Source organism: Thamnophis sirtalis, unplaced genomic scaffold (assembly GCF_051295495.1).
Source record: "Thamnophis sirtalis isolate CommonGarterSnake01/CBP01778 unplaced genomic scaffold, rThaSir2_p1.2 scaffold_3, whole genome shotgun sequence".
In the NCBI taxonomy this organism is placed as follows: Eukaryota; Metazoa; Chordata; class Lepidosauria; order Squamata; family Natricidae; genus Thamnophis; species Thamnophis sirtalis.
Window position 1 is genome coordinate 104500532 of NW_028261383.1, and position 20643 is coordinate 104521174.

Here is a 20643-nt window from a genome sequence, read left to right on the forward strand (position 1 = left end):
AATTACTTTACATATATCACTTCTTTCCATTTCAATCCGCAATCCAAAAATCGGTGGCAGTCTGTTGTAGTTTCAGCAAAAAGCTCATAAAAGATTTTCTAGTATTACGTAAAAATATTCATTACCTTCATCCGTCATCAAACAAGTCAATTTTATATTCTTTGCTCTTACATAGTATTCTGACATTGTTAATCCTTAATTTGATATTGAAATAATGTTCTTCAGTATGGATATTCTCCATCCATATATCTTATCCTTTTTGTCTTCTCCTCCTCCACCATACTATTATTTCAAATTTTACCAGACCATTAAACCATTTAAATTCTTGGTAAGCTTTTTGTCAGGGCACAGTCTCTGTTCCAAAGGATCCTTTTGGTATCTTCCTTCAATAATGGCTATTGAAAGAATAAGGCACTTCTGAATTTTGGGGTCATTATGTGGGTAGTTAGCTGGTTGAAGAAGATGTGCAGAATGGCTCAAGAAGGTGTTTCTTGGTAGAACTGGAAAGTCTGTTTGAAGTTCTAAATTTATGGCCTGCTGTTTGAGATCAGCTTGTGTGTGTTCATAACCCATCAAAATGATAAGAGGCCATGAAAAGCCATAGAGTTTTAGTTTGGCATGTATTGTTTGGCACAAGTAAGACCACGCTTGGAATACTGCATTTAGTTTTGGTCGCCATGATGTAGAAAAGATGTGGAGACTCTAGAAAGAGTGCAGAGAAGAGCAACAAAGATGATTAGGGGACTGGAGACTAAAACATATGAAGAACGGTTGCAGAAACTGGGTATGTCTAGTTTAATGAAAAGAAGGACTAGGGAAGACATGATAGCAGTGTTCCAATATCTCAGGGGTTGCTACAAAGAAGAGGGAGTCAAACTATTCTCTTAGGCACCTGAGGTAAAACAAGAAGCAGTGGGTGGAAACTAATCCAGGAGAGAAGCAACTTAGAACTGAGGAGAAATTTCCTGATAGTTAGAACAATTAATCAATGGAACAGCTTGCCTGCAGAAGTTGTGAATGCTGCAACACTGGAAGTCTTTAAGAAAATGTTGGATAGCCATTTGTCTGAAATGGTATAGGGTTTCCTGCCTAGGCAAGGGGTTGGACTAGAAGACTTCCAAGGTGTCTTCCAACTCTGTATTGTATTGTTCCAGGGAGACTGAAATCTGTCAATCATAATTAAAGGGATCAAGCCAACTGAAAAAAAAGGAGAGAGTTTAAGCCCATGGGAGAAGATGAAAATCCAGACAGAAGTAGGCAAGTTTCATGGCGAAGGACCAAGTTTGAAATTCACCAAGGAGATTAAAGAAATGTGTCTCAAATCTTAAATTGAACTCTTTCCAAAAGAAGGAACGATATGTAGGGGCCCAGCTGAAGGTACATGCTGAGCTGCTTTTGAAGAATTGATTGATTTGATTGAATGTGCTCCCCAACGTTCTTAAGGCAAAATCCTTTTGTAAAGATTCCATGGTCTTATTAGGATTAGAGCAGTGGTCCTTAATTTGTGGCCTCGGACATCTGCGGTAGCTGCAATATTGTCACAGAAGTTCTGTGAAGGCTTGAAGAAATATTATGTTTTAATCTTGGGGTTCCTTGGCCACAAAAGGTATTTTAAGGGTGAACAAAAAGTTGAGAACCAGTGGGTTAAAGTTTTCACTTTGACCTCTGCTGTCTGTATAAAAAAAATCCTGACTATACAGACTTAAGAGAGAACAATAAAGGTTTTAAAGATGTTGGTAAATTATCCAAAGAAAAGTTGGATGTAGTGAATACAGTTCAGCATTTAAAAACAAGAAAAATAAAACAATTAGAAAAATCTAATTCCTGAGTCTTTGACATCTACAGGAATCACTGTTCTGAGCAACAGTTGCCTTGATAACCACGAGGCACCATCCCCCATTTAATTTCATTAGGTTTTAGAGACTTTTATTTAAAAATAATTTAGACAGAAACTAGTGTCTTATTGATGTCTTCCAAGAAATATATATCTTTCAGAATTGATTAATATTTATTAACCTGTCGGAAAGATTTCTTAATTTAGAGAACAGAACAAAACCTGAAAACCAACTATTGTGGGGTGTGTGGGTTTTTTTGAAGCATAGATTTTCACTTTTGAAAAACTTTGTTTTCAAGCTTGGTTAATTAAAGCATTATAACAGATAATTATACCATTACTTATCACTAATACGTGATTTTATTTTTATTTTGCTTCTGTTCTGCCACACAATCTTCATAGCAAAAAAGGAGCTTCTTTCACTGGAATAAATTGTACAATGCTTGCTGTTTTGATCACAACTATTTGAAGAACAATATTTAACCATTGTGTAAAGCACTTTAAAATATGAAAGAAAATAAATATTAATCAGCAATAGAGAAAATATGTAAAATGATTCTATTTCTTCAAAAAAAGTAAGGATTTAAATAGGATATCTCTTTTTATTCTTTACACACACAGTTGCTGTTTTTTATCTAAGTCATGTCTGACTTTGTGACCCCATGGACCATAGCATTCCAGACCTCCCTATCCTACACTGTCTCTTAAAATTTGGCCAAATTCATGTTCATTGTGTTGAGGACATTACCTAACCTTCTCATCCTCTGCCATCTCCTCCTTTTGCCTTCAATCATTCTCAACATCTTGGGTCTTTTCCAGTGAGTCCTTTCTTCTGATTTGGTGGCCAAAGTATTTCAGTTTCAGTGTCAGTATCTGTCCTTCCCAAGAACAGGATTGATTTCCTTTAGGATTGATTGATTTGATCTCCTTGCAGTAAAAAAGTATTCTCCAGCACCACAATTTGAAAGCATCAATTCTTCAGTTCCTTATGGTCCACCTTTCCCAGTCATATATTACTACTGGGAAAACCATTGCTTTAAATATATGTACCTTTATCATCAAGGGAACCAGAGGTGGGTTGCTACCAGTTTGCACAGGTCCGAGTGAACCAGTAGTGGAAATTGGAACTGGGTCACTGAACTGGTAGGGACAGCATGCCTCCAAACTGATTCCCCAGTTGCTGCTGCCATTGCTGGCTTGTTTTTTAGTCATTTTTTTCATGTTCTGTGCATGCACAGAACAATTTATAGGCAACTGCGTGTGCATGCACAGCGAACTGGCAGCAACCCACCCTGGAAGGGGACCTCTATACTTTTTAATATGTTTCCATAGCTTTTCACCCAAGGAGCAAGTGCCTTTTAATTTCATGGTTGCAGTCACTGTCTGCAGTGTTATTAGCTCCCCAAAATAAAATTCGTCACTGCTTCCATTTCTTCCCCTTCTATTTGTAAGGAAGTGATGAGTTGGAAAGCCTTGAACTTAGCTTTTTTAATGTTGAGTTTCAAGCCTATTTTTGCATCCTTCTCTTTCATCCTCATCAGTTCCTTTTCACTTTCTGCTATTATGGTGATATTGTCTGCATATTTGAGGTTGTTGATATTTCCCTGAGCAATCTTAATTCTGATTTGTGATTCATCCAAGCCAGCATTTTGTATGATGTACTCTGCATGTAAGTTAAATAAGCAGTATGACTTACACATACAAGGACACAAGCAAATTATATCCAACAGGTATGTTATTTATGTCAAGTATTTTTATTTGATTAGATTGTCAACTTAAGATTCTATTATTTCTTGGACAGTTACATCCAAAGCAAATATTACTGTATAGTGCTTTGAGAACAGAATTACGTAGCTGTTGCGGAGGAACAAAAATATGTCAGATTTTCTTTTCTTTTTGTGTGTGTGCTACAGTCAAAAACTCCAAGCCTTCAGTAAGGAAATGAATAGTTTATTGTGTGCTGATGTAGAAGGAAAGCTTTATTACATATTTCAAAAGCGGAAATACTTGAGTGGCAAGGGAATTTATGAGAAACGTTGGTAATTTCCCCCGGTTCTCAATTCATAGTTGTGACAGTTGCAGAGAAAACTACAAACAAGAGTCTTTATTTATATGTCATTCTCTTCTTGGCATCAATCTACATATTTTTTTTATATTTTTTTATTTTTGAATAAACACAAACATACAAAACACAACAAACACCACCAAAATATCTTCCCTTACAAATTGTAAGAAGTGTGTCAATTGGTTACAAAGAGCTTTCGTGCATCCCTTCCACAGTCATCACCTACAATGCATATCAAGTTATATATATTAAATCAAATATATTTATATATATTACTATGATCATACCTCAATCTTCATATGACTATATTTGTTTTTATGTCCATTTATATAAAACATTCCAAAATTTAAAGCAAAACTACATGATGGCATTCCGTTATCTATTTTCAATATCATCCAGCAACATTACATCTTTATAACACTTTCTAAATAAAAATTAATTATGTTTAATACCAAGTTTCTAGACCTCCTTTCTTAATCACTGTTTACAACTTATATCCAAATTCCCTTTTATCATGTCAATATAAATATTACATTATTATCATTATCAATCTTTTATTTAACAATATCCGTCATAATTTCATTTTTTTTGGTCTTAGTTTAACTAAATTTTACTTACTCTTTTTTTAATATTATAAGCTTTCATACATAACAGAGTTTCTAAACTTCCTTTCATAATCACTATTTAGAATTTATACCAAATTTTCTCTTATCAAACCAATACATATGTGTACATTTTTATCATTATCAATTATTTATCTAACTATATCCATTATTACTTCATTTTTTACATAATGCTCTAATTTTAACTAAATTTGACTAATATTTTGTTATTAATTTTCATATGTCAACCTGTGTCTTTCCAGTAATAGTGCAGTCATATGTCTTTTGCCATTTGTGGAATTAGTCTTCTGTTTATTTCCTTAATCAAATTTGTGTGGACTTGTCTTCACAACTTGTTGCTTTTTACATATGTTGTAAAATCTTGAGACCCTCCATCAGCTTCTTTAATCAGATTATCTTTGGTTATCAATAGTGCTTTTGTCAAAGTTTCTCTCCTTGAATCCATAAATTCTTCTCTCCTTTTCTTCTTCTATATCTTGAAATCTGGAGTAGACCTCCTTTCCATCTATCTTCCCTTTCCATGTTCCACTCTTTCCATCTCCAACCACACTCAGTTCACTCTCCGTATCCACAATTATCTTGCCTCTTTGTTCATGTTTCCCTTGGTTTTTAGGACTCTTAACCTCCACTTTTTCCATTTGCTGGATATCTTCAATTTTTCTATCGAATTTCATTACAATCTATATTTTCCAATCTCTTCTCAATTTTCTCTGTTGTTTCTAATAATTTTTGAATTTCAAACATTGTAATGTTATGGTTTCTTTTTGGTGTTGTGCCATTCTCCCAACTAGTAAATACTGCCACTCTAGTTTCAAAACAAGGTTTTGTTTTTACTTCTCTCCAGCTGCCAAAGAAGCATCCAAAGAGCACCTGTATAAACAACCCATGCTCTTCTCCTTATCTCTTCTGTAAACAAGCTGAAACCTTTGAAGTGCAAAGTCAAAATGATCAAAGAGAAAAAAGAGAAAGAAATATTTCCAGGACTCAACCTCCAACCTCCAAGTGGCAGTGTAACTTCTTTTCCCTCTGATGTTACTACCCTCTTTATATTCCTTTTATATCTTCTTCATTTTCCAGGCTTAAAAGAAAAAAAAACTTAAATGAAGCAAAATTAAGACAAAAAACACATCCAAACCAATATTATAAACATAAAGAAAAAGATTTAATCCATAGGTAAAAAAAGAAATAGAAGAAGAAAAACCAATACTTTCACTTTAAAAAGTAGGGAATATTTGCAAAACTTCCATCCATAAAAGAAAATGAAAAAAGGATAACACACTGTCCAATATAGCTTAATTTCGCCACTTATTTTCTTTTCTTTGCAAGTTTAATTTAACTTTGATTTTTTGGGTGCAGTCTCTTTTATAACAATAAAATTTCCTCACCAGATGGACACACTTTCTCTTTCCTCTTTCCTCCCATTGCGGAGCTGTCCCAACTTCAGCAGCTTTTGGCTGCGCTTCTGTCGCCGTCAAGAAGAGATTCTCTTGGATCAATCAGAGACTTTGCAATGTTCTTAAGATCAGCAAGGCGTACTCTTCCCTGTCACTGTCTCTTTGGGATGGTTTAGGTCCAAAAGGACTGTCCAGCAGCAAAAGTATTGATGTTGTACCGTTACGATGTCAGCTCCTCTCTCCAAATCTACATATCTTTTGATGCTAGCTAAAGCTTCTGAGGCTGAAAACTTTATATTGAAATAGTTATCACAGTTCCAATACTAATTCTAGATTCTAAAGCAGGAGTGTTAAACTCAAATCGTCACGTGACATATCAGAACTTTTCCCCCCTCCACTTAACCAGGCATGGGCATGGCCAGCACATGATGTGTCATGATTTTGACAGTCCTGTTCTAAAGAACCTGTAATATATGGATTTTTTAAATTCTTTCATTCAATCATGACCAGTTCTGAGACTAGCTGCATAATTCCCTTCACTTTTCTTAGCAAGGCTTTTCAGAAGTGGTTTGCCATTTCCTTGTTCCAGGAAAGAAGAGAGACTGCCTAAGATCATCTTGCTGCCTTTGTGGGACTAGAATTTACAGTCTCCTGGTTTCTAGCTTATGGGGCTTAACCACTATACCAAACTGGCTCTCTATATAGTCTATAATGCTTAGCAAATACTAAAGTGACATTTTTCTCATGCATGAGTAATGACCGTATTCAGGACCAGAAAACAGTTTTATACCGTCTTTTTAGAAAATTCTATATTCATAAACATTTTTAACAATATGCTTCCAAATGTGTGAAATCAAGTTACTATCAGAATATTGTTAATTAAAATGCATCATTTTGATGTATAAATTATAGTCTTTTTTACATAATGTTTTCTGACCATGGTTGCTAATGAAAATTGTTTTAAAAATTGAAAAAGCACTTGAAGTGAGCTTGTTAAAATGGAAAAAGTACTAAAATATAAATCAGTTCTGTATTGGTGATGAGGGTAATCTGTAAATCAACAAATGAGATAATTTTCACCTTCGTGACAAATAGAATTCCTTTTGGAGCAACTTTTATAAATAAACAAATATTAAACAAAATGCACATTTGATTACTACAGAAATAATATAGCAAATGGTTAAACAATTTTAAATTCAGAACTAACTGCTGCCTAATACTTAAGGATCAATGCTTGTATATCTCATTTTACAGGAGAATCAAGACCAATTATTTCATAGTCTCTCTCGCCTTTGCTGACTTGCTAGTATCTGTTTTGGTGATGCCATTTGGTGCAATTGAACTGGTTCAAGATAACTGGATTTATGGAAGGATGTTCTGTTTGGTTCGCACTTCTCTTGATGTCCTTCTCACTACTGCATCAATTCTTCATCTGTGCTGTATCTCATTAGACAGGTAGGAGCAAAGGAATGTCTATTTTGTTTTGCACTGGTTCCTTACAATCTATACTTTTCAGTGAAATGCAAATTTAAGAGCAGGCTGTGGAGAACTATTCTATATGCAGTGCTTACTCTATGCTTCACCTCTCTTCTTTAATGGGTGTTAATTCTGCATAAGGAGTAAAATATATAAGCTGGATACCCCACAATTGGCTAGAGGAAATTTTGTGTTCTTTTTTTGTTTTTGAGGAAAGTTTGAGAGTATTGATCATTATAGAAGCTCAGAATACCTGGCATACCTTTAAAGTTCCCAACCCTCAAAGCCATCATGCTGATTATTCCCAGGGTTTTATGTGGGTACTTACTTTTTGGGCTCTTAAAACATTCTGCTGTCCGAAACATTAAAAAGCCCAACATGTTTGTTCTTGTTTATTACAAGTAATATCACAAGGTACTAGCTCTGCTCTTAATAGCCCCAGGCAGATAGTACCTTTTCCAACTAGCCAATGTTATTTAAGACAAAACCTTTCATGAACTGTAGCTCTCCTCATTAGAGCTGTCATTGCTTAATGCAGAAAAATATTGCCTTAATTTTAGGATTTTATAACTACAGAAAGGGATTGTGCTTTTTATGTTGTTTCGTGTATTATTGTCACACAAGAGTGATCCTTGGCTGCAATAAAAGCAAACTTCAGATGACTTTCAAAATATTATACTGCATACTGTGTGCTTGTCCATATTGCACTTAGTCACATTACGACAATAAACAAAAGAGTTTCAATTGAAGGGATAATATGGGGGCAGTAGCACCTCCATGAGAGGAAGACATTTCTCATTCTTTCTTCAAGAATACCCAGACTGCCAATCAGTTCTCCACCAGGCTTGACATCCTATGTCATAGGAAACAGACTTAGAAGGAATAGCCATTCATCCAAGAGTGGGTTTCCTTCTCCAAGGACTAATTTCAAGCCATCTTTGCATTATCAAAAGCTGCTAAATGGAAAAGTGATAAGTGCAATAGCCTTGAATACCAACAAATCATTTTTATGAAAAAGGAGACATTCAGGCTTAAATCCTGAAGGCAAGTGCTGAATTTTGATTAACAACGGAAAAGCGATCCATTATTCACATTGGGGTTAGGCTCCATAATCTAAATGGCTCCTTCCAACTTGATGCTTCTATGATTTTATGATGCTGGAAAATGTGGGTTAAATACTTCACCTGGGAGAAGATACAGCATGGCATACCTGAAGGCATGTCACTGATAGTAACCACTCCATTCCCCAAAGAAAATTAGAAATTGGTGACCAATTTTAAGACTAAGCTTAAAATGTCCTGCCAGATCTCCTGCTCTTCTTTCTCTCTCTTGGTCCTGCCTCACTGCCCTAGGCAAATGATACTTGTGAAAGTAGTCTGTGACAATGACTCTGTTGCTTGTGTCTTAGCAGGAGCTGACAAGCCATTGTAACTAATTGTCAAACCCATCTTAAGCACTGAGCTATGTAATTGAAATTCACAGTACCAGGTTGCCAAACACAGTGATTTATTTCTCCAGAATTGTGACTGGATGCTTGAGAATGTCAGTTTCTTCAGTGGGATTTATCTGCTTTGTATATGTCAAGGGTTTTCTATTATGGGTTTTGTGCTCTTTGCACGAAATGTGTATGTATAACTGCTGCACTCTGTCCTCCAATTACAATAGAACTGAAAATGATATTACAACGTTCCTCCAGGCCTTCCTGTCCTCTACCATCCTCTGGAGTCCATTTAAGCTCACGGCGACTGCTTCAGTGACTCTATCTAGCCACCTCGTTCTCTGTTGTTTTCTCCTTCTTTTGCCCTGAATCTTTCCCAGCATTAGGCTCTTCTCCAGTGAGTCCTTCCTTCTCATTAAGTGGCCAAAGCTTCATCTTCAGGATTTGGCCTTCTAAAGAGCAGTCAGGGTTGCTCTTCTCTAGGACTGACCGGTTTGATCGCCTTGTAGTCCAAGGGACTTACAGGAGTCTTCTCCAGCATCATAGTTCAAAGGCCTCAATTCTTTGCACATAAAGTAAGCATATTCTTCTCATTTATCTAGCCTTTTTCTTTGAATATTGATTTAATCTGATAACACCTTTATTAATTCAGTAAATATTCCTTTCTTTTGACACACTGATTGTAATATACACCATGTATATGTTTACATTTCAGTACATAAAACACAAGAAGGATTCTTTGCATATTAAACACCATTGGTCTATGTGGAATAACTGCCTCACAAGAACCAAGGCTAGAGTCATTACTTCATTAAGCTATGTGATTAACTTATTAATGACTTGCTCCTAAATTAGAGAGAGCTTCATTTCATCAGTGCTGGCCATCTGGGTTCTCATGCATCTATTGACCGGAACTGACCTGCTGTGCTTTTTTTTAAATAGGCAGAACCTTTTGTTCTCAGCCAGTGGAAGAAACCTAATGGCTGATTTTAGGCTTCCTGGATTCTATTTTATAAATGAAGGAATAAAATAATGGGTCAATATTTGGACAAGAAAAAGTACCCAACTTTTTCTTGTCCATGTGGATTGATGTTAATAAGATTTACTGGCTGTGGATGCCCCAAACCTTTCAATATATTAAACTGGGAATATATACCATAATGACATTTTTAATTAAGTTGCCTATTGTTATTCTTGCTGATACATTGTTTTATTTAGCACTTTCTATTTTCTTTAAACTACCTTGGGAAAACTGTTTGAAGGGTAACATACACCGTTTAATAATAAATTTGATACTAGGAGTGTCAGTTTTCCTGCATATCCATCACATGCTGATAGAGATATTTTATAGGACAGCTCTGTAGGAAAAAAGAACTAATGCAAATGTGGCCTAGTTCTTTCACTTGCAAATTTACTTGATAGGAACTACATCCATTTGCATTTTTGTTCAGTCAAAACTGAAGCTTAGTCCTGCTGAAACCCTGTATGAAGTCCACACACAAAAAAAGGACAAGCAATAAATGATGAGAGAACAGACTTTTTCTGCCTAGGGGAATCTGATTCATGAAAGCATCTGAAGACACAATTCACTACTGGCAACACTCTAAATCTCAGAAAATATTCTGGAGAACAACAGGATGTAAATGGATGTCAGATGGACTTTCCTAGGAGTTGCTTATCAGAAACTCTGCTGCTCTTTGCCTGTATGCCCTAGCAAGTCTTTGCTTATTTTATTTTCTTTGGAATCTGTCTATTCTGTTTTTGGAACATCTGTCATACTTTCATGAAAATCCCATTGTGTAATGTGAAATGTAACCTTGCTTAGTTTTATCAGCTTGTTGATTAGTAAAGAGTAAGTGAAAGAGGTTCTTTTGAGATAATAGAGTCTGGGAGATGTTTGTGAGTCGTGCTAGAGCTGAATTCTCAGACTAAGAGTTTGGGGGCATCTCTAAACAGATTTTTACATCAGCTATTTTCCATTCTGTATCACCTACTTGTGATAGGAAAGATGATGGCATGCACTAGAACCTACCACAAACTGAGAGAACTCTTTGTAAAATATAAATGCCTTTTTGCTTTCCTTCCACCACATCTTGCTTGTTCATTTAATCCTCGTTAATGTCTACAGTACATCTAGCAATTTGGGAAAGGCAAGGAAGATAATGACTAAGCTCAGAAACAATTACTCATAATTTGAAAAGGATTGTCATTAGCTTAAGAATGTAAAGCCATTCTCTAGTCCTGGAAAATTCTAACAGAAGAATTGTGTATTATTTCATGAAAGAACATTAATAGTTTCAACCTTTTGTATTAAAAGACCATCTTAAGATTTAATTGACATCTAGTATCTGGAAAATAAAATATTAAGAAAAATAGGTATTTTCTCTGATCTATGTGGAGATACTCTTATATATGTGTGGCTGATATTTTATGATCGCAAAGTTCAACAGCCTTTTGCAGAGACATACATTGATCCCCTCCGCTAATAATTTTTTTTGAATGTATAGAAATACAAAACAAACATTGTATCTGTGGACATAAAGCTACACAATGTTGAGATATACTTATTCCACATCTATTTTGTCTTGAAATTTACGATTAAATATGTATAGTATATGGGTAGTCATTGTTTATCCCTCTAGCACCTCTGTGATCCATCTGTGATCTTCAAATGCCTGTTTAGATCCTTCCCAAAGGTGTTACATCTCATTTGCCATGGTGTTCTTCTAAGCCACTTGCAAGACTTTAATGTTGGAGATACCATGTCATGATAGTCTATCTACCTGAGTGCACAAGTCCAACTGATAGTTATGGGGAAGGGAGCATTCAGGTTTATGGATATTCCAGTGTTTATCCCACAGAGTAGATTCTCAGTTTCAGTAAAGACTGAGATTCTTCCTAAAATCAAGTAGTTTTGTAAATAGTATCTTTACATAATCTCTAATACAGATTTCATTCTAGACAAGCCTGCTGATTTTTTGTACAGGTGAAAAAAAAAACAAGAGCGGGAATTGAGCAACTGGAATTAAAACAGATAAAAGTAATTAATTATTTTTAATTCTTTTAATTAATTCTTAGTCTGAGCTATAAAGGAACTACATTCCTCCTCCTAAGGTATTTTAGTTGTTCGGCTGTAAGAGTTGCTTTAAATAGCAATGAAAGGAACAGGACTGATGCTGAAGGGTACAAGTGAATTCTTGTAATTGGGACAGCAAATTACTTATGGAACATCTCGGTTCTACTCGGTTCAACAGTGTTCTACTAATCTGTTTTTAAATATATGAGAACAATAATTAATTCTATTGTTACTGTCAGCATCCCAAAATACTTTAGTGGAACCCTCTTGCAAAACATGTATAAATGTTAGTAAATAGATTTTGTTAGCTCAGACTTACTAACATGACAGAAATAGGGTCATGATTTAGACACATTGTGCAATACATGATGTGCAAGGTTACAATTATTATTGATTTTTGCTCCTTCCTTAAAGCATGTATTTTGTCTCTTTAAGCCCTAAATAAATAGATCCAACCAAGCACGACATTAGTAACTTGAGTTTGCCACTCTGGGAGTAATTTCTTCAATGCCCAAGAAACGCATCTAAATAATACAATTTGGGATAAGCGAAGCCCTCATAATTAAATAGATTTTGGTAATAAAATATTGTTTAGAATAAGATGAGTTTAATTGCAGCTGTGCAGTAAAATATTCTTTTGAAGCTCCTTATTAGTATCTTTATTATTTATTTAAATTAGAACTGCCCACTCCCTTTGACTCATTTGAGCTCTTAATCAATTTCTGAAGATAATAAGTTGTTTGAATAAGGAAAGAGCTTGCCTGAAATACTTAGGCAGTTTTTAAGAATAAAATGAAAGATTTGATAACAAAATCTTTTACAGGCTTCAGTGACAGAGTCAGACCCTCAGAAAGTTTTATGCACAACCACCAGAATCATGCTGCATCTTTAAGTGTCTTGTCACCTGTTTATGCACATATCTAGATTCTCTTTCATGAGATGTACTTTATATGTGAGCACTACTAAAAGCCACATTCTTACATGTATGGAATAGAGAAGAACTTTAAATACACTATGCAAAAATCCAACAATAAGCATAGTACCCAATCCAGTCCAAGATGGGAGAAGTGGATCCGGTTTTATGCCATGTAAATATAACCACATGCTCCAGACAATCACAGAAAATACCAATGTGAATTCTTTGAAACCTTATGTTTTGCTACAGTACATGGGTGTCAAACTCACATCATCATGATGGTGTCATGTGATGTATTATGATTCCACCCTTCACTAAACCAGGCATGGGCGTGGCCAGCGCATGATGTATACGGCCCAAGGGCCGCGAGTTTGACAGCCCTGCTACAGTAGGAGAGTAACCCTGGGAGTCATCATGGAGACATCTGACATTCATTCAATCCACACTTAAACTCTCCCATCTCTAAATTCCAAGCTGGGTAACATAACCTTTGGAAAAAGTCTATGGAGATTCTCACTCATCCATGTCATGGTTGTCCCAAAGGTGCTTTTTCAGGAGGCAACTGGACTTTCTTATTTTTTTCTCTCATCCAAGAAGTTTCTTCAGCTCTGACTGGATGATGGAGAATGAAGGATTTATATTCCTTGCAGACATCTGGTCATTTGCTTTATTTTAGGGAGTTGTTGAGTCACTTGGAAGTTTATCTGTGTCCTCGGGGTCACCTGAGTGGTGCAAATGGTTCCTGTAGTCTACAATTTTTTCCTGGAAACTCCCACTCTATTAGCAGGTGCATCCTATGCATCCCAAAGTGCATAGCTAAAAGTCTGCGGAGATTCTCAATCATCCAGGTCACGGTTGTCCCAAAGGTGCTTTTTCAGGAGGCAACTAGACTTTCTTGTTTTTTCTTTGAAGATGTTTCATTTCTCATCCAAGTAATCTTTGATAGATAGGCTATGTATGGCATCAGCAGGCATGGTGTGTATACCGTCTTACTCCATTTGACTGGTTTTCCCTTGTAGAAGGAGCACTCCTCCATTACAATCTCATTTAGCTAACCAGCTAAACCTAATATATTACCTCCAAGTTCCTTCCAGAGATCTGAAACCAACTATTTTACATTACACACAAAACTTGCAATACATACCTAACCTATTGGAGAATGATTTCTGTCTTGGCCTACTGTAAATCTTCTCTTTGCTAAAAACATTCCCTCCTGAGGCAGGCTTTTCAGGGGAAATAATGTTTTTCCAACTATAACCATGCCGGCTATTCTAGGATACTTGGGAGTGGTGCTAGCTTGATTTAGATTCGGCTTTGCCAAGTGTGTTATTATGCATTATGTTGTCAAATTCTGTTTTCTAAGCAGTTCTCACCAGCTCTGATGACATCTATTTATATGTCAATCTAGAAATGTTTTTCGAGTGAGTTCTTGTTTTTAACCATGCTCCACATTTTATTATATATTTATCCATTTTAGAGAGCTTCAACAAATTTGTTTTGCTTTGTATGTCTTTGATGGCATCAGCAAACTTGGCCAGTTTACTGTTCAGTCCTCAGTTCTTAATTAAATTTGTGGAAATTATTACCACAATATTTATGACTGGGATATTTTGGATATGGCAGGCTAGAAATTACTATTCTAAAATGCACATATGCTCTTCAATCTGGTTTATTTCAATCTTATCTATCAGAAACCAGTTTTAACATTCTTCCACCCAAGTATAATTCTCAGGATCCAACACAACTCAGTTCCCAGCATTTCGCTTTAAATTCAACAACCCAAAGTTTATGGAGTGCAATATTTTATAGTCCTGTAGCTTCCCAATTCATTTGGTTAAATGGACTGCTGTTAATAATCCATAACTGTCAATAGTTTTCAAAGAAATATTTGATATCTGAGTAAGTATTTGATTTGGAGATGCTTTCCCCTTCTCTAGATAAATGATAGAGGCAGATGCTTATGTGGGCAAGCCAGAGGTGGTATTTAATAGGTTTTGGAGAACTGGTAGTGGAATTTTTGAGTAGTTCAGAGAACCGGTAAATACCACCTCTGACTGGCCCCACCCCCATCTATTCTCTCCCTCCCGAGTCCCAGCTGATTGGGAGGAAACGTGGATTTTGCAGTAACCTTCCCCCGGAGTGGAGAGGGAATGGAGTTTTCACAGTATCTTTCCCCTGGAGTTTATGAGTTTATGAGTTTATTATTTATAGGCTGCCCTTTTCCCTGAGGGGATTCAGGGCGGCTTACAATTTATAGGGAAGGGGGGGGGGTACAAGACAATAAAACAATAAACATGAAAACAGTGCAAGTAAAAATAAAACACAACATTCATCATTCAGGTGGGGCTGGTTACGATTTTTTATCCCCAGGCCTGACGGGATAGCCAGGTCTTGAGGGCTGTGCGGAAGGTCTGGAGGGTGGTGAGGGTACGAATCTCCACGGGGAGCTCGTTCCAGAGGGTCGGAGCTACTACTGAAAAGGAGTGGAGTGGGAATGGAGATTTTACAGTATCCTTCCCTTGCCATGCTCCCCAAGCCGTGCCATGCCCACCAAGCCAAGCCCACAGAACCGGTGGTAAAAAAAAAAATGAATCCCACCACTGGTGCAAACTAATACAAGGCTATACATTTTTAGTTCTATAATCTTTTTCATTAAAGATTTGTTAGAGTGGATTGGTGCTTAGGAAGAGTGCATATATCCAACATATTCTGAAGTTCAACAAGATCATTAAAATTTCAGTGGAATTCTTTGGAGGAAGAAATCAAAACATGGGAATATTTTTTCTTAGAACTTTACATTTTTTTTAAAGAGGTGGGACACAGGAACAGAACAGATATTTAGATAACATATATTTTGGTATTTGTAAGCAGATAAACAGAAAGATCACAAATTGGCAAGAATGCAGTGGGAGTGGAAGCAACTTCTGACTTCCTGCTAGCTTCCCCATTGATTTTGTATGTAGGAAGCTGGCTGGAAGCATTGATCACACAGTCATGATCCCATGATTATAGGGACATTGCAACTGCGACATCCTTTCAAATAAACATGATCTAAACATAATTTAAATTTCAATTCCAGAGGAATAAATAATGAGTCCTGGATTTTTTTATGTTTTTTAAGTTAACAGATTTTAAGCCTTTTGATTTTAAAATTGTTGGAATGTAGCTGTTTAGGCTAACTTGTAGGTACAAACAGATAAACACAATGAGTGTTTTAATAGTATATAGATAAATGTGAAGACCCAATGAAGCTTATAGGGGTAATAGAATTCTCTCTTCCCCCCCCCCTATGAATTGTAAAGCTTAACACCATGTCACAAATTGCTTTTAAAACTAGGGAAATTCAGTTGCAGGTGAATTACAGCAAAAAGTATAATTTAGTGCTGGCATTAAAATTATTTCTGTTAGTAAGCTCTGTGTTTCCTAGATTCTTATTGTGATGATAAGAAATGTACGTGGTCTGAATAAAATTGTACTACAACTGTTACTCTACTCAATATATTATTAGACCTTCATTGTTACTAGTTAACTAAACATGTAGAGGATATCTTGAGCCTGTATTTATGACTATATGTGTGCAAATGTATGGAGAAATAGACTTATTAAAGTGGGAACACCAACAAATATGAAATTCCAGGATGACACTTTTATAGTAATAGTCTTTGCTTTTATTAGTTAACATAACCTTGCAGAACACTGTCAGCTGCAGATGACCAAAAAATCATCAACCTATGAAGCAGAGCCATCTGACTGAATTGTCTTCTCAAACTAGCAACATTTCCCAATGGTTTCCATATCATTTTGCTACTATAGTTTCAGTGAATTCAGAGCCAGGGTATTTCATGCTCATTTCTCTGCCCGCCTAATCATGTTTTCTTTCTGTCTTGCCCAAAAAAGAAAAGTACTCCATAGACTTGTAAATATTCAATGCAAAATTGTTCCAAAGTCATTATCAGATGCCATCAGTGGTGGATTGTGGGTGGTATGCCCTGGTACGGGCATACTGGTATGTTGCTTCAGAAGGCCCACCCGCCCACGTTCCTGACCTGTATTTGACCCAACCAGGCCATTTGTGCATGCACATGTCGAGCAGCTGGAGCATCATGGGCAGTGGATGCGCATGCATGTGCAACACACATGCACGTGGTGGAGGCCTTGCCCCATCGCAGTGTACCAGTTGCAACGGGATCTGGAACCTACCACTGGGTGCCATCCTGTAGAGGTCTTTTTAAATGTGAAAGAATTAATGATTTGACATCCTCAACAGGAACAGTCCTTAAAGAGTGTATCTTCACCAGCTCCATTCCTCTGAGCAGCAAACCACACCATTGAAGAAGCCACCAAGATTGTGGCCCAACAAGGCATAAAATTGTAAATAACAAAAACATAAGATTCCTTTTTAGATGAAGGCTTGTCATTGTCAGATTAAGTGGTCTACTGGCCCAGCCTATCTCTCTTGAAGTGTCAGGGTGTTATACCTTGGTTAATGTGACACTTGAAGTGAGGGAGTCCTTTTTGACTGAATGTTGTGATTCCTATCCTTTTCCTATCTTCTCAAAGATAGATGATAGATGATAGTATGTTCCTAAGAAGTGCAGCTAAATATGCTTCTATGCTACCATACACAAACCTTTAGATTCTAAATACTTTGAGAGAGTGAAAGTGTATGTGTGTACAGAAACATATGTGGGTGTGTTATCTATTGTCTCAGATTATATGGGTACATCATCTACTAATGGCAGATACGGTCATAATAGGCAGATATGGTCATAGTAGGAGATAGAAGGAAAGTCCACTTACTTTCTATATCTTGTTGGGAAAAAATACTGTTGAGTTACATATTCAGGATGGCTTTTGGAACTATCTTCAGAATCTTTACAATTTCTGTTCCTGAAGTGATGACATAATATCTCCATATATTAGTACATTTTTATAATTTATCTCCTCCATTCTTTCATTAACAATGTAGAGACATTGCTAATGGGCTTCAGGTTTACCACTTTTGATTTTTGTATATCAAACAATGTTCTTGCATAAAGATAGAAAAATTCTAATAAAAATTACTGGAAATCTCAAAAAGAAAATGAGTATTCCTAATCTCCTCCCACTCATCTCATTTAAGAGCCGAGGTGGCGCAGTGGTTTTTTTTTTTTCTTCTTCTTCTTATTATTATTATTTTTTAGTGTTCAAACATTTTATTTCATTTTCATTTTCCTTTATACAATCACTTAAATACTGTGCAGTTAAAAAAAAGCAATAAACACAACTCATAACACTTCTATCCTTCATACACCCTTTCTTCTACCCCTCCAACTTTCATTTCTCCCCTCCGACAATCCCCTCTTCTACTTCCCCTCCCCCTCAGACATTCCTTTCTCCCCTTCCCACCATCTCACCCTCCTTACATTCCCTTCTCACTCCCTCTTAATTCCTCCCTCTTCTTTCCCTCTAGTCCTCACTTCGGTGTATTTTTACTATTCATTGGTCTATTCGTTTTGTAATTTACACTAAAATTATAAGAGAAAAAAAATTTTGGGAAAGAAAAAAAAAAGGAAAGAAAAAAAAAGCAACAGTATCCAAGTGCATTCATTGTTTTAAAAATTGAATCTATATTTCCACCCTCCCCCCCTCCCCCCCATGAACCCCCCTCCCAGACCCCCTTCCGACTTCCCAGATCCCATTCCCGACATCGTTCCTTATCAAGCAAAGTCTGGAGTATATTGAAACCAGATAGATTAAAAGTTAAAAAATAATAAAAAATAAAAAGGAAAAAATAAAGGAAAAAAAAGAAAAGAATAATTAAAAAATAAAAGGGGGAAACCCCCCCCAAAAAAATCAATAAACTCTCTACCTTAAACTCAGCTTCCCATCAATATTAACACTTAAACAATATACATCATTCCTAATCTCAATCAATTTATTACTTGCAGGATTTCAAACTATGTTGAAACCAAGGGAGTTAATCAAATAAAATTCTACTCTAGCTAGGGACCTTATCTCTTTATCTAAATATGTATCCATTTCCAAACCTTTAATATATCCCTTTTACCTCTTTCTCTATAAAGCAACTTAAACACCTCAAATATTTCTCTCGGTTTCTGTTCCAACTCCACTCATCCTGCCTCTACCCGTGTCCATATATATATATATTATTATCATCCGTACACCTCCCCTATTTATTCCGCCTTCCTTCAAGCTCCCTGAATATATTCTTCCAAACATGTTCAAATAAAAATTACTATAAAAGTCAGCTTACTTTCTGGCTCAAAATAATCTCTAATTAAACCTTCACTACCCTCCCATCTGTGCCACCCTTCCCAACTCAATTCAACCTAAACCCCAATCCGAAAGCGTCACAATCTCCGCCTTCCTCACCCCAGAGAACAAAACATAAGCAGTTTATGTAAAAGTTCCAAGTTGTCCATCAAGTCCTTTTTTTTTAAAGTCCCATACAATATAATTTCCAAGGTGATCAGCATAATTTCTTACAGCCTCAATGTCTCTTGATCGGTATAGCGCTATGCCATTTTCTACAAGACATAGTCACAGAGTGTTATTCAAGTTAAGATTAAGCAAATGTTTTGAAAGCATAACCAAATCCCCGTTCTCCGCTCCGCTGCCCCTCCGAAGGGGAAAAACGACAGCTCCCGCCCTGTAGTTGTGTGATTGGTTATTTCTCTTGTACTTCTCCTTGTATTTGTCCAAGTCCGGGTAATTCAGGAAGTCCCGCCTTTAAAATCTTGTGATAAAAATCTCGGGCTTCACAAGCTGAGTTGAGGCGATGTTTCTGATCGTCAAGTGTGACTGTAATACCAAATGGCACTTCCCATCTGTACTGTATCTGATTATCTCTAAGTTCTTTAGTTAAAAAGGCATAGTCTCTCCTGGCTTTTAACATCTGGGGAGGCACCTCTTTAAAAACAATCAAATCCTGTCCATCAATTCGCAGCCTGTTGTTGTAAAGCTCTTGTAGTATCGCGTTTCTGGATTCTTTTGTAGCAAAATATATAACCACATCTCTCGGAAGCTGTCTCTGTTTTGCTGTCCACGAATTATGGCGATAAATTTTTTGGATCTGCCAATCAAAGTTGAGTCCCGGACCTCCCACTACACGACTGAAAGCCTCAAAAAAGGTCTGCTTCAAATTCTCCTGTTCGTTTTCACGCAATCCCCTAACTCTTATTGCAAACGCAGTCTTTTTATAATTTGTCATAACAAGTTGTCTCTCTGCCTTTTCAATTTCCTGTTGCAACTTTTCAATTTTAGATGTCAGATTAAAATTGTCTTGTTCCAAAAGTTCCAATTTATCCTCCATTCCTGCAATGTAATCTGTCATCACGGTTATAACTCCGATGGTATCCTTCCTTGTTTGGGTAATCTTAGCATCAAGTTTATCACATAGTTCCGAAATAAATTGCATTATTTCCTCTCTAAATTCTCTGAGAGTTTCAAAAAGAAATTCTTTCGTTAACAGATCTCCAGTAGGGGGCGTAGAAGGCAAAGACTGTGGTTTTATAGCGATTACTTGGGATGTATTGTTAAGGAAACGCTTAGAATTTTTTGACTTGGGAGCCATTATAAAAGAACAAAAGCGAACAAACAAAGTCTCTGCACACCTTGATTTGCAATAAAATACTTTGAGTAAGCTTGGCAATTAGTAAAGAGAAGTCTTCAGAAAAACAGGGCTGAAATATATCAACTGCGAAGGATATAAAATCGCCATTTTGAAAAACAGTAAAACAAAGGAGTTTTTTGTAAGATTGAAGCTGGTATTTTAAATAGTAATAAACAAAAAAGATTATCAGGAATGGTCACTGCCCG

The 20643-nt window shown here is 36.3% G+C and overlaps 1 protein-coding gene across 8 annotated transcripts in view; it reads left to right on the forward strand.

The window, feature by feature from the left end:
• Positions 1-20643, forward strand: part of HTR4 (5-hydroxytryptamine receptor 4) — a 235814-nt gene that overhangs the window by 110522 nt on the left and 104649 nt on the right. For 6 of the 8 annotated variants that reach the window (XM_087709651.1, XM_087709650.1, XM_087709652.1 and 3 more), the window contains one exon: positions 7171-7371. The exons of the other annotated variants lie outside the window; for them this stretch is intronic. In XM_087709651.1, the coding sequence (XP_087565777.1) occupies positions 7171-7371 (201 nt within the window). The remainder of the gene's footprint in view (positions 1-7170; positions 7372-20643) is intronic. 8 annotated transcript variants of the gene reach the window in all.